This window comes from Miniopterus schreibersii (assembly GCF_964146895.1).
Source record: "Miniopterus schreibersii genome assembly, chromosome: 13".
In the NCBI taxonomy this organism is placed as follows: domain Eukaryota; kingdom Metazoa; phylum Chordata; class Mammalia; order Chiroptera; family Miniopteridae; genus Miniopterus; species Miniopterus schreibersii.
This window is the reverse complement of record NC_138113.1, coordinates 48504270-48518557: the sequence shown is the minus strand read 5'-3', so window position 1 is coordinate 48518557 and position 14288 is coordinate 48504270. Positions and strand designations below refer to the sequence as shown.

The 14288-nt window shown below is 43.7% G+C and overlaps 1 protein-coding gene across 1 annotated transcript in view; it reads right to left on the bottom strand.

Annotated features, from left to right (window-relative positions):
• The window catches only part of DNAH6 (dynein axonemal heavy chain 6), a 174978-nt gene that overhangs the window by 53385 nt on the left and 107305 nt on the right, over window positions 1-14288 (bottom strand). Inside the window, exons 47-55 of the mRNA XM_081157326.1 lie at window positions 12172-12324; window positions 10102-10242; window positions 7990-8232; window positions 5700-5867; window positions 5070-5305; window positions 3700-3961; window positions 2856-2979; window positions 2259-2455; window positions 1054-1257 (exon numbers count right to left, since the gene is read on the bottom strand). Coding sequence (XP_081013452.1) covers window positions 1054-1257; window positions 2259-2455; window positions 2856-2979; window positions 3700-3961; window positions 5070-5305; window positions 5700-5867; window positions 7990-8232; window positions 10102-10242; window positions 12172-12324 — 1728 coding nt within the window. The remainder of the gene's footprint in view (window positions 1-1053; window positions 1258-2258; window positions 2456-2855; window positions 2980-3699; window positions 3962-5069; window positions 5306-5699; window positions 5868-7989; window positions 8233-10101; window positions 10243-12171; window positions 12325-14288) is intronic.

Genomic DNA, 14288 nt, shown 5'->3' with positions numbered 1-14288 from the left:
AGGGTAAGGGATGGGCGGGAGGGTGGGGGGAGATTAACCTAAGAACTTATATGCACATATGTACAACCCTTGGACACAGACAGTAGTGGGGTGAAGGCCTGGGGGGAGGCATGCATGGGGGAGGGGATCAATGGGGGGGAGGGAGCATTTGTAATACTTTCAACAATAAAGATAAATTTTAAAAATTCAGAGAAGGAGGAAAATGTAATAAAGGGATGAGCCCCACCTACTTCTTCCTTTGAAAAAAATGAAATAAGAATACCACTCCCTCACAAATAAAAACACATTTTAAGTCCAACCTTTCGGATTCTCCCTTTTTATTCGAATTTGCAATAAGTGAAGAAAAGATTCCACCTAGAAAACAATCCCAGCCCAGCCAGGTGTGGCTCAGCTGTTGAGCATCGAGCTAGGATCCAGGAGATCTCGGTTCGATTCCCGGTCAGGGCACATGCCGGGGTTGTGGGCTGGATCCCCAGCAGGGGGCATGCAGGAGTCAGCCGATCAATGACTCTCTCATCACTGATGTTTCTATGTCTCTCTCTCTCCCTCTCCCTTCCTCTCTCTGAAGTCAAATATAAAGATATATTTAATAATAATAAAAAAAAGGAAAACAATCCCATACCTGTGCTACTCCAGCCTGCCTGTCTCTCTGCTTTCATCATGGCTCCTTTCCAAACCTCACGTGGTATAATCTGAACCATGGGTTTAGGAGTCAGGATTTCGTAAATGCTAGGCAGGCTGGCCCTAATATTCATCAGATCCCTACTTCACGTAGACTCCTCAGACCTTTTAGGAACAAGGACTACACAGGAATGAATTTCTGCTCCCATAGAAAACAGAAAAGTAATGAAGTCTGCAGCGCCCGTGGGCACGTCCCTTGCCTACATCCACAGAATGAGGGACTTGGGCTAGAAGACTCTAAACTCCCTCTAGCTCTCCATTCCCAGGATCTCACAAGTCTGTCCAAGTCCTCTTGAGCATCTGCAACGGCCAGCACAATGTTAAGCCGAGTCAACAGGCTGCTCTTTACCTGAAGAAGCATTTGTTACACACCTGATCTTGGGGATCAATCATCAAAGGCCACCGTCTCCCTTGAGTAACCAGAATGCCATTTTCCGTTGATATCAAGTCGCGGGGCAGCCCGTCCGTGTTCCACTGCCGTATTTCGTAGGGATCACCAAGAATGTTGATGAGACTGAAGGAAGGATCGATGGGGATCTCCAGAGACTGACAGTCCTGGATCCAACACTCTATCAGCTGCAAAGGAAAGTTTACTTGTATGGAACAGAGACCCTCAGTAAGTTAGCGCGCGTGCGCGCACACACACACACACACACACACACGTCGGGTTAGGAGTAAGCCCTGCCAGGCTCCACGGGCATCCTGGCTCAGAGCATGGGACACAGGAAGTAGACTAAACACCAGGACATCTGGGTCCTTTGGACATGTCATCACCCTGTCTGGGCCTCAGTTCTCTCATGTGTAAATGGCAAGGTCTGTCACAGTAGCCTTCAATCAGGGGTGCACTGCCCCTTTTTGAGAGAGTCTGGAAGCATGTGGAAAAGTTGGGGTTAACACAGTGAATGTGGGAGCTCCTAGCAATTAGTAGATGAGGGAGAGGGATGTTAGCATGTCACCTCCTTCAACGAGTGGTACAGTCGTGCACACCAGAGAACCGTCTGTCCCCCAGGAGCACCACTGGCACCACTGCTTGCAGGCACCCGATGATCCCTGGGCTCCCGTGGAGTCTATATGGGTCCTATGCTCGCTAGGATTTGTAACTCAAAGACAAGGGTGAAACATTTTTAGGAAGGGATTTCGTAAAAATGGCTTGAAAATCACTCCCAGTAAGTTCGATTCCTGCTCTTTGCATTGCCTAGCCCTTGGACTCAGCCTCACCAATTCAGAACACTTCATCCTGGCGGACTTTAGATGCCACTTCTGATCATAATCGTAAGGGTCCCCCGTCCCCTTTTCTTTCCCCCAGGTTCTTGTGCTGTGTATGTCAAGTGAGGAATAACTTTCTAAGGCAGGAAAGGCAAGGGAGGGATGTGCTAAGGAAAGGCCAGGGGTAGACCATCACCGGCTGATGGGCGAGGCGAGGGCTGTGGTGGTATAAATAAATAAATTTCCCGCTGGACAAGCTCCACAGTGAGTAGCCTCCACTTAAACTCAGAAAAATGACCCCCGTTCTCCTTTCGCCCGCCCGCAGCTTCAGCCGCTTCTCACGGCTCCTCCGCGAAAGCGAGTGCGCTCACCAGCTGCCGGTACTGGGCCGTGAAGGCTCCGTAATAGGCCACGCAGGCTGCGGCTATGAACACGTTCCCGATGACATTCGAAATCTCCTCGTCGAATTTCTCGATGGTCTCTTCCCATCGAACTTTCTCATCCCCCAAGGCAGCCGTCAGCTTTCCAGCACGGGCCAGGCGTGCTTTTGTCAGGGCCATGTTCTTTGCTAGAAAATGTTAGGCGAATCAGGTTATGTTATCTAACATTTTCCTAAAAGAGAAAAAGTGTCCTCACCTGCTTCTGTTTATAACGGAATCAGCATTATTTAATTACTCTGGCTGAAGGTAGCGCTCTCTCTGTGCTATCTACTGATTTATTTTCTGAATCAAACTCGTGTTACCACGTAACACGCCACAGGAGGAGTGGGATACATACAATACTCCAGTTCTCCTGGTTTTATACTAGAAGGCATTTAGTGCGAGAGTCTAATGGAAATACGTCCTGCATGTTGAATGAAAGCTGAGATACGACGGACTGCCCTAAAACTCTGCTTTTGAAAATCAGGCATTTTGAAAATCAGGAAATCAGGCATTTCCTGACCAAAATACCTGCCCCGAATTACTCACTCAGGCTTTCTTTCTCATTCACGCTCCTGTCGTATTCATCTTGCAAGGCCTGTATTTGATCTTCCACTTGTTTTAGTAACGCTCGTTTTTCTTTCAGGGTGGCCATAGTAATGTCGAGTTCAGCCTAGTAAAATACAGCAAATATTTATGAACGGGCCCCCAAAGGAGGCCGGACTTGCCCATTTAGAATACTTTTTTTTTTTTTTTTAAAGTAGGATTTATGTTCCCTTTGTCATGTAGTCAAAAATTCTGATGTGATACACAAAGTTAAAACGAATGTAAAACTGACTAAGAGAAGAGCAGAGGCAAACAGATTAAAACAAAACAAAAACAAAGCCCAGCAAAATGAATCCTAGAAGGAATTTAGAGAAACAGATTTACCAAGCATCTGGGGGGGAATCAGTCACTACACTGGATTATCAACTTTAAATGATGAAAACAAACATACTATTCACTCAGTGGTGGAAACGGAGCTTTCCTAACTAGTTCTCCGGAGCAGGGGTCTGCGCACTGGGGCCTCAGAGGGCACCATCAAGGGTGGGAGTACTTAGAAAAGGGAAACACAGAGCACCCTATCCTAGAGCTAAAAGGGGCCTCAGGAAGACTATAGGCAAAGCGAATAGACTAAGAACTCATTTCCCTTTTATGCTGGAAGAGGGCTGAATTTAGAGGTAATTTATGAAAAAATAATCTTTGCCCACTATTTTTTGAGAGGAAAACTAATCTCTAAGAGCACTGTTACTATCTATATTCCGTAGGGTCCCAGTGACATGCTAAGGGGAGCTTGAATGATGGGTGATCATGGCCTTTAATTCGGTAAAATATCACAACGCAGGTAACGTACCTGTGCGGCACGGAGTTTCTGTCTCTTGGGTTCGACTTCTTTGACCACCCGAGAGTACAGGTCCATCGCTCTTACCCACATGCACATGGACTTACATGCTTTGGACACTTTCTCTACTTTTTCGGGCACAAAATCAGGATTGTTAATATACTTTTGAAGCTTTGCTAATATCTGAGGCTTTATGTTTTCCTTGTCATATTCTAGAAGTCTTCTGAGAAAGTTGGAGTCCCCAAGAAGTTGCTTTGCTGTTGCCCAATCAGGCCTGAAAGACAGAAGAGGTAAGTTAATAGCACTGTCATAAAGTAACAGGGGAACAAATGAAATGTATTCCTTTGAGAACATTAAGATATTATCCCAATAAGTGGGTAGATTTAATCTTAATACTCTAATCCCAGCAAACAGTAGTTAAGTGCACCACAATTTATGGGCAGACAGGTAACTGGATGACTAATGATTCATACTACCCAGTTTTGGTAGGGAAAGAATTATAAAATTATGGAGTTTTAGAAATGTAAGTTTTAGAAAGAAAAGGAGTTTCATTTTTAAAATGCCCCAGGGACTCACATTTTAACTTTCTTTTCCTTAGTTTCGATCATTAAATCTCTTGCTAGGACACAGCAATCACCTAACTGGTTTTATGTCTCTCAGTCAACCACACCTCCTGTGCACTTTCGCCAAATTGGTCTTTCTCACATGAAAATCTGGTTATGTTCAAATGTTCAATAGTTTTCAGTCCCCTGAGGCCAGGGCTCTCCATCTGTGCTTAGGCGCTGGCCAGAGGGTCAGCAGGGAAGCCCTCTTCCCTTGCTTTGATTGGTTTTACATACAAAGGTTTCTTATAGTTTTTATTGAAAAATAAAAAGATATTATTAGAGAAAGTTTGAAAACTACATGTCTACAAGAAGATGAAATCTGAATTGCTTAGCAGAGTATACGAGACCTTTTATGATGCAATCACTGCCTCCTGCACATCCCACCCACCCCATCCCATGAGCATCAAAGGTCCTTGGGCCCTCTCCACAGTCCCACTCTCCACCTGAGCATCATCTCTCAAAACCCCACTCACATCTCCCCAGGGGCACTCTTATCTCAGCACCCCTAATACTATGCAACTTTCTCGTGTCTTGAAATTAATATTTTTCACATCTGTCTCCCCAGCAGACTGCATGCGCCTTGCAGGGAAGAAATTTATACCTTCCATCATCCAGCACAAAACAGATGTTCAAAGAAAAAAAAAAAAAGCTTGTTGAATCAATTTGCTGAATGACTGCCCAAATCAACGAGAGGGTAGAGAAGAGAATGAACACGGAGAAAAACAGCAAAGAAATTCCACCAGGTGTTCTGGTAATACACGGCTCTGACTTACTCACTTGGCATTCAAGAGAATGGAAATGGCTTCCATAACGGTCATGACCATATCTGGGGGCTTTGTAAAAACTCTGATTTCAGATATATCGGCTTTATCTAAGGAATCCAGCGCTTTATTGGCAGCGTCAAGTGCAGGCAGAGCTTCTTCAAGGTCTCTTTGAGCGTCGTCGGCTATCGCTTGGGTTTCTTCGGCTTTCACTTTGGCCACTGCTTCATCTTCTTGCACAACGTTACGGACCTACCCATTGAAACATGACTGCTTAAGTGGTCTCAATATCTGAATTACAATACTTAAAAACAAAGCCAATGATGAAAGATGTTAGCTATACTGAATTTTACCCTGTCCTTTGTCCATGCCTTCCAGGATAAGAAGAGGTGCTTTATGTTTATAGGGGAGACTTCTCTCACAAATCCCTGTGTACCACTCTTTGGGTTCATGCATTGTCAGGGAGAGGCCAGATTGATTAATTGAAGGGAGATTGTTGACAACTTAAAAGCAATGCTAAGTCTATCTATTACTTAGTTATTTTAAGAACATATAAAATAAAAAATCCAATCATTTGTCATTGTATGTAAGTGATCAGTTGGTGACCAAAGCTTTCTCACCCACGACTGTAGGTTACCCAGCGTACCTGATCGGCACTTTCTTGATCCACTGCCAATTTGTCCATCAGGGCTTCGACATCTTGTGATTTTGTCAAAAGGATAGGTTCTAAAGCTGAAAGATCTAATTTCATCTTATCTACTAGTATGTTTGTTTCTAATAGCTTGGTGAGACCATTCTTTACCCGGTCACTTGCCTGGATGACAATAAAAATATTATAATGAGTATTATAAGCTATAATTTTACTGGCATCTATGACTCATGTAGTAGAATTTTACATCTACAGAATTGGTAAATCAGTTTGTAATACTTAAAATTGTGACTGTAAAGAAATCTTCAGGTAGCAGAACTCTAGGAAATGGCCATGACATTCACCACGGTAGGTCTGGACCCATGCCCCCTGGCCACCGGAGTGGGGCATCACTGGATTGTGGGCTCATTAAGGGCCCAGAATGTATTACTTTTACTTTTTATTTCATGCTTGGTAGCATGTTGAATGAATGAGAGACAAGTTCAGGCAGAAATTCCTGGAGGCAGCATCACTCAGAGCTGCGACAAGAGAAAAATTCCAAGATGTCTTAAATAAAATTACAACAGACTGGAGGGTGAGAGGATGAGACAAGGAAAGATAATCATTTAGAGGCCATAGGCCTAAACTAACAAAAGACTGCTCATATTCCTGAGTGTGTGTTGAAACTTTCAATCAACTTCTATGTGGCTATTTCAGCAACTATCTAGCCGGCCACCAGCATATCTTGCTTATGCTTGAACATTCTGGACTGCTGCCTAAACCAATCCCAAAGCATCAAATACTTCTTGATGTATAAGTCACCTATCCCAGAACTCTCCCAGCTTTACCTTCTCCCAACCCCCTTATCTGTAGCCAATGTAAATTCTTTCAAAATAACTTACATCTTTCTTCCCCAAACTCATTGTATAAAAGAGCCCCAAAGCCCTAGGACAGTGGACATAATCTCTTCTCCATCCAGCCCTGCTGCTGGTGGCTTAGACTGTGTGTCCCATGACCTGGTCCTTTTTCTGACTCGCATGTGGCTCAATAAAACCTTTCTCTCAAGACAACTTTCAGCCTCAACGGGTTTTTTTAAGCACTTGTTTCCTCAGGATGGTCAGCAAGGTTGAGAACCCCCAGGGAGACAGTGTCCGAGGTACTTCACTTTGGTTGGTGGATCTAAATCTTACTTCCCAGTGGTTGCAAACTTTTAACTAGGATTGAAGGGGCAGTATTTGGTAGAGAAGACACTCTGGAATAAAGTTTTGGAAGGTGAGTCAGAAAGCTTAGTTGAGATTGGCGGGTTTCAAAAATATCTGAGTTCTTTTACATTTACCAGGTAAAAGTCCACTGAAGAACATTTAAAATACATAAATCACAAATGTTTCCATTTTTACTGTGTTGAAAATTTTAGGTCATCTTAATAGCCTGACGATGATGATTGATGATGATGCTGCTGATGGCAGCCACTATTTTCTGAGTACCTCATATGAATCAGATCATACACCTAGCACTTCAAAAACAGTCTTACTTAAGTTTCACAACAATCCAAGAGGTATGTATAGATATTTTTAACCTTATTTTCTACTAAGACTTAGAGAATTTATAAAATGTGCTCTAGAGGCAGAGGAAAGAGGCAGAGCACTGGTTGTACATAGTCCACCCGACACTGAAGCTTTTGCTCTTAATGGGGACTACTGGCACATCAGACGCCCAAACTCCATCTCTGTTGCTTAACAAAAGTTTTCTGATGACTAGTTCTCTGCTTAACTCTGATGCTGTTAGATGTCCGTATCATTCTACTGAGTCAAAGACACTTAGGTAAATGATAGAAGACAAAACATAAATATCAAAGACGGGGGAGACTTGCGGGCTGACAGCATGAAACAGTTTTTTGCCATACTGTAGGTTGTCGAGGGCACTTGTCAGGATGGAGAGGGCTCCAGCAGGTGAGATGGCACACAGATCTTCCACTCATTCTGCCGAAAGTCTTGAGTTCAAGCAATAAAACTTAAAAAAAGGACTATATATATATATATTTGGTTAATCCTCACCTAAGAATATTTTTTCCATAGAGTTTAGAGAGAGTGGAAAGGAGGAAAGGAAGGTGAATGGGTGGGGGAAGAGAGAGAGAAACATCAACACATGTACTGCTTTGCCTCCTGCAGGCACCGGGGCCGTGATGGAGCCTGTAACTGAAGTACATGCCCTTGACCTGGAATCGAACTCACGACCCTTTCGTGTGCTGGCCAACACCCTAACCACTGAGCAACATCGGCCAGGGCTTAAATGATAGTATTAAACTTACTGAAATCAACTGCTTCTTTTTATCACTGAGCATGGTCAGGTAGAGGTTGATGAGTTCCAGGTAGGAGGTGGGCGTGGTGTAGTACCGTCTCCGGAGCTCTGTGTAATAGCGTTCTGCCATATTGGAGACGCTTAAGTGAACATTCACGCACATGAGGGAAAGCTTTTCTTTTAGTTCATCACTTCCAATGCCAACATTTGAGAAAAATGTCTCTGATACGGAAAGAAGTGCTTCTTTGGGCCACTGTAAATATACAGTTTGGAAAATCTGTTGTTCCTTTCCATAATATGCAATTTAACAAATAAGAAAAATGTGTATTTCTAGAACTTTCCCCTACCGTATCCCTCCCCCCCTTTCACCTGTTTAACTCTTACTCATGTCTATGATGTTTAATGAACTGAATGGCTGCGCTCATTAGAGAGGGGTCAGGGTCTGCATTTGCTGTCCTCAGCACAGTGTCTGGCACATAGCAACCGTTCAATGAGTATTTGTTGATTAATGAGTAAATAATTAGGTGTCTCAGGGCTAATTCCATGAATAAAATCACATATATTACAAGAACCTCATGTGCTCACTCCGTTTATTATGCAGTTTGGACTTCAGGTCCACTATTATAAGCACTGTCCTGTTCACTCAACTCCTTTGCTCCTCTCTTTTCGTTGAGCTCACCTGAAGCTTAGTTAAATGCAACTTTCTGTTACCCATGCCCATGACTGCAGCTGAGCATGGTGGAGAAAAACACAACCATGCTGACTGGGCTCACTTTAAATTCATGGCAACTAGCTCGAGCAGGTTCTTAGTGCAACCCAAAAATGCTTCTACATTTTCTAATGCATCCTTAATGTACTCTCCTAGATGAGTATTTTACACCTTCTACTACTTTCTCAGACTGTTAACACTTCCTCATTTCTCTTCATTCTCAGTGATGATCTTGCTTCCCACATAACTTAAAAAAAAAAGAAGCAATGAAAACAGAACTTCAATGAATTCCCATCTACCTGCATCTGTGCTCATATACTCTGCCTTCCTGGTGCTCTGGGGTGAGTTGTGTATGCTCCCTGCCCTAGTCAGCCCCTTCATTGATGACTCAGTGCCATCCTTTCTTGTCTACTCAAAGACATTGGTCCAACAATGCTTAACTCCATCTGCTGCACCATCAATATATTTCTTTTTTCTGGATGATTTCTATCATGTGGAGCACACACATGTGCTGTTTGTGTTTCTCACTTAAAAATACTTTTCTCTTTACCACACATACCCCTCTAGCTATTACTCATCTCCTGGTATTCCTTTAGGGCAAAACTTCTAGAAAGCGTTGGCAGTAGTCCCCCCTTATCCATGGGGGATACCTTCCAAGACCCCCATGTATGCCTAAAACTATGACTTGTACTGGACCTTATACATATTACTTTTTTCTTATACATAAAAATGCCTTTGCACTTTAAGGAAGCACATAATGGCTTCTCTTTGGCATGCCTGAACTGCCAGCATCACTACTATTGTGCTTTGGGGTCATTATTAAGTAAAATAAGGGTTACTTGAACGTAAGCACTGTGACACCTTGACAGACCTGATAACTGAGACAGCTACTAGCTGACTAATGAGTGGGTGGCATATACAGCGTGGAAATGCTGGACACAAGGGAACGAGTCATCTCCCAGGAAGGACAGAGCAGGATGGTGTGAGATTTCATCATGCCACTTAGAATGGCATGCAATTTAAAACTTACAAATTATTTACTTCTGGAATTCTCCATTTAATATTTTTGGACTGAGGCTGACCCAGGGTAACTGAAACCATGGAGAGCAAAAACTGTGGATAAGGGGGGGCTACTGTGCCCATTGTGTCCGATTCCTCTTCCTTCCTCTCTCTTGGACCTTGCCTCCCAGCACTCCACTGAGACAGCCCTTGTCAAGATCACTGGCTTCTGCATTGCTGAAGGCAACAGTCTCCTCTTCCTATACAAATTCTGTTCTGCCTTTGCTTGGTAATTGTCCTTGTCATCTCTTGCACATAAGTAAATTTTTAGAGGGCTTTAAAGCTAATGCAGTTTACTCCTTTAAATTCAAGTAAGTACAACTACTCAAAGACATATCCTGGGAAGTCACCAACCTGAACAAACCAGTCAATGGTGCAGCAGTTCACAAGGGATGGAAACATCCGGCATCGGGACCGGAAGGCCTCCCCAACCGGGCTCATACAGAGGACAATGTGTAGCTTCTGACGGACTCTGTTGATAAAGTATTGAAACACCTGGCCAACAACAACAAAAAAAGAGAGAGATACTTTTTCAATTTAAAATAAGGATGAAGCAACAATACAAGTAAGAGTTGTTTAATGCATCCAAGTCTACCGCTATCAATTTAAAAATGTCAGTGGTGCCCGGCCAGCCTGGCTCAGCGATTGAGCATCGACCTAGGATCCAGAAGATCATGGTTCGATCAGGGCACATGCCTGGGTTTTGGGCTCGATCCCCAGGAGGCAGCCCATCAATGACTCTCTCTCAACATTGACGTTTCTCTCTCTCTCCCTCTCTCTGTCTCTCGTCTCTCCCCTTTCCACTCTCTCTGAAATGCAATGGAAAAAATATCCTGGATGACGGTTAAAAATTTAAAAAAATGCAGTGAAGTAAACATGTAAATTATTTTGTTTAACAGTCATTCCAACCCCTGTCTCTCATGCAGTCTGGAAAGACTAAAAATGACATTTTGCAGACTCTTTTGCACCTATGGTACTGGGTGTGATGAGGATCTTCCTCACCAGTGCTTTCAGGGAGAGCCCTGGAACAAGTGGAGGGAGGTTTTCATACAAGGCTTTGCTCTGGGGTAGAGGACCCTTGAGGGAGACAGGCAGGGTGTGGGGCAACACTCTGCAGGTGCAGAGCCTAGTAGAAGTGGCCTGGACCTGGAGCCACTATCTCCAGACGTGGCTCCCGTCGGAGGAAGCCACTGAGAGGATGTGACCGCTGACTGCGCCATCACCTGGACCCCCTCCCTTGTCCTCAGACTGCACGTTCCGCCCACTGTTCCCACAGTGAGAACCATTTTAAGGACAAAGTCTTGAGAGAGCAATGTGTTGTTGAGAAGATCTGGACAACAGACATGACTGAACCCAGTTGAGTCCTCTATATAATACAAACTTTTAAGATTCTGGTGGGCAGTGTGGAGATCTACTCACCTTGCAGATGCCCAAGACAAAGGCCCCAATGAGTAAGTTCTCTTGCCTATTAAACCTGCCACCTACCAATCAGCAGTGGTCCGCCCCCTCCTTCAGTCTCTCCTTGCTCTCTGCATACAGGGGCCAGTTTCAGATGCCCCCCAGGGAACTCCAAGGTCGTGAACCGACAGCTCCCATTGCCGCTGCTTCCTGACAGGGTGAAGGGTGCGTGGCTTGCAGCTGGCCGCTGAAGCAGCAGCGCGCCGCTCGGTTTCGTGGCTTCCTGGCTCTGCAGGAATGGGTGGCAGGGGCAGCAGCCTCCTTGACCGTCGACTTCTACAGTGTGCATTTCACATTATTCCAAGGAAGTCAGCCAGGAATCCTTTCCTTCGGCCCTCTCGGGGATTGTGTGCCTTGAATAAAGCCATTTCTGCTCACATTAGCTGAAGTAGGCCCTGCTGTCTGCACCCATAAGCCCTGACCTAGCAGCAGATGAAAGTCTCATGAAAAGACACAGAAAGACATGAGAAAGAGTGGCCATAAAGTTAAAGAAGGTGCCCAAAGAAAAAGAAGTGGGGTTGACAAATAGCAACATGTGGAATCTAGCAGAGTGTTGGAGAAAGGGAAGTAGACAGCAGCTGTGTTGAGAGAGAGAGAGGGAGAGGGAGAGAGAGAATGTGCATTTCTGTTTTAGCTGTGCCATAACCTTGCCGATAGGTGAGGGAGTCAAAAGCACTGGACTCTTCAGGCAGGGCACTGAGGGCGTGTGAAATATATCTGGACAAGACTGTGACCTCCATGGGGGCAGGGTTTCTGCTTTCCTTGGACTTCTTTGGGAGTCTGGTGAACCAATGCTTTGAATGCAGGATATTAAATATCAAGAATTACTATGGAAACCAATTATACTGAAAAAGAAATTCTATCCACAGACTCCTTAAGGAGATTTGTGGAACCATTTTTTAAAAAGGCTAAAACAATTTTTGTTGTTGATTTACAAAGCTGTATAACCATTCTCACATGTCCTACCTCATCCCTATTGCCCTCGGAAATTCCAACTTCTTTTGCTCTTGGTCTGGTGGCTGCTAAAACCTGCTCCAGTTCATCTTTTTCAAATAAATTAGGCACTTCACCTGAGTTCAAAATGTTATTTATATCTTCTAGGAACTCTTCCACGACAATCTGGAGAAGAAAACTGTGATCATTATAACTCATTCAACTGTTTTACATTGATTACATGTAATTATAAAGCAAATATTTGATCAAGATTCACATTCAGTTAATTTCATCTTTAAGAGAAGATAATCTTAAAAATTAAATAGATAGAATCTTTTTTTTTTTAAACCTCACCGAGGATGTTTTTCCAATTGCTTTTCAGAGAGAGTGGGGGGGGGAGAGAGAGAAACATTGATGTGAGAGAGACACATCGATTGGTTGCCTCCTGCATGCACCCTGACCAGGGCCAGGGACGAGCCTGCAACCGAGTTACGCACCCTTGGCCGGAATCGAACCCGAGACCCTTCAGTCCACAGGCTGTAGCTCTAACCACCGAGCAAAACCAGCCGGGGCTAGAGAGAATCTTAATATTCTAATATAATAAGTACATTGCTTTTTGGCATTCATCTTTTACATGGCTCAGGTCTGCGTGCAAGCATTTTATAGTCTGCTCCTTTCAGCTAACATTTTATCCTAAATATTAATCCATAATTCTGTAGAGCACTCATCATGTTCACAACCATTAACGGGAGCATAATACACCATTGAGCTGCCGTGCCATACATTTACATAAGCTTAGATGATTTACAGCCTTATTTACATCATGAGAACATATTTAGGCCCATAGCTTCTCTCCCTAGTTGGATTATTTCATGGGGATAAATTCCCAGTAGTGAGATTAGCAATTAAAATGCATGAATATTTGCTGGATTTTGAAGATTTAAAAATTTCCTATTCAATTCGAGTATGACTTCATTAACCTTTAACACACAATTTTGTTAATTTGGGGAGTGTAAAGGGTTCCATTAGGCGAATTTAATTTTCATTCCTTTTATTATTAGCAAGGGAAAATATTATTCCACATTTATTATTTTCCATTAAAAAACCTGTTGAAACTATGTAACCATCTATATACAGATGGTCCCTGACTTACGATGATTCAACTTACCATTTTCCAACTTTACAATGGTACGAAAGTGATATGCTTTCATGAGATAATTCAAATTTATTAACAATAGGCTTTATGTTAGATAATTTTGCCCAACTGTAGGCTAATGTAACTGTTCTCAGCACATTTAAGGTAGGCTAGGCTAAGCTATGACTTTCAGTAGGGTAGGTGTATCAAATGCATTTTTAATTTATGATATTCTCTGCTTACAATGGGTTTATTGGAACTCAGTCTGCCAAGATCCAAATGCTGATTGTTGCAAGTCCCCTGACCTCCCATCACATTCCCAGTGGCCAAGGCCTGCAGATTCCCCCACAGTCCCCAAGAGGTGAGACTGGAGGAGACTCCCAAGAAGTGCTCCACATGCAGTGCAACCTGGAATTCCACCTTGGCTCTCTTCTCTCATTGAAGGAACGCAGGCTCAGGGGAGGCCTCTTGGTGTGATGCTGCACCAGTCTGGGTGCCGAGAAATGTGGTCAGCATATAGCCACTCTTATCACCTTTTAATGCAGTCCGTCTCATCTCTGTGGTGCAGAGGGGTTTTTCAGTCTCTGCCCCTTGTTCTAGGGTTTTCTCAGTGGTGTCCTGTCCATGCATGGTTGATAGTTGTCTTTTGTGAGATGGAGTAAAATTGGGAACAACCTATATCGCCATCTTGGTGATGTCTCTCTCCGTAATTCTGTTCTGATATTATTTTCCTGATAATGTTAAAATGTTTATCTATATTCTCCTGTAGCTCTCTTAGCATCTTCAGAACATGTATTTTGAATTATTTGTGGGGCAGTTTGTGGATCTGCATTTCTTTGGGGCCAGTCACTGGAGGTTCACTGTATTCTTTTGGTGGAGTCCCGTTTCCCTGATTCTTCATGATCTCTGTAGCCTGCACATTTGAGGATGCAGTCACCTCTTCTAGACTTTATGGACTGACTTTGGTGAGGGAAGACTCTCTCCTGTGGGTAGGAGCATGCTGGGGCATGCTGCG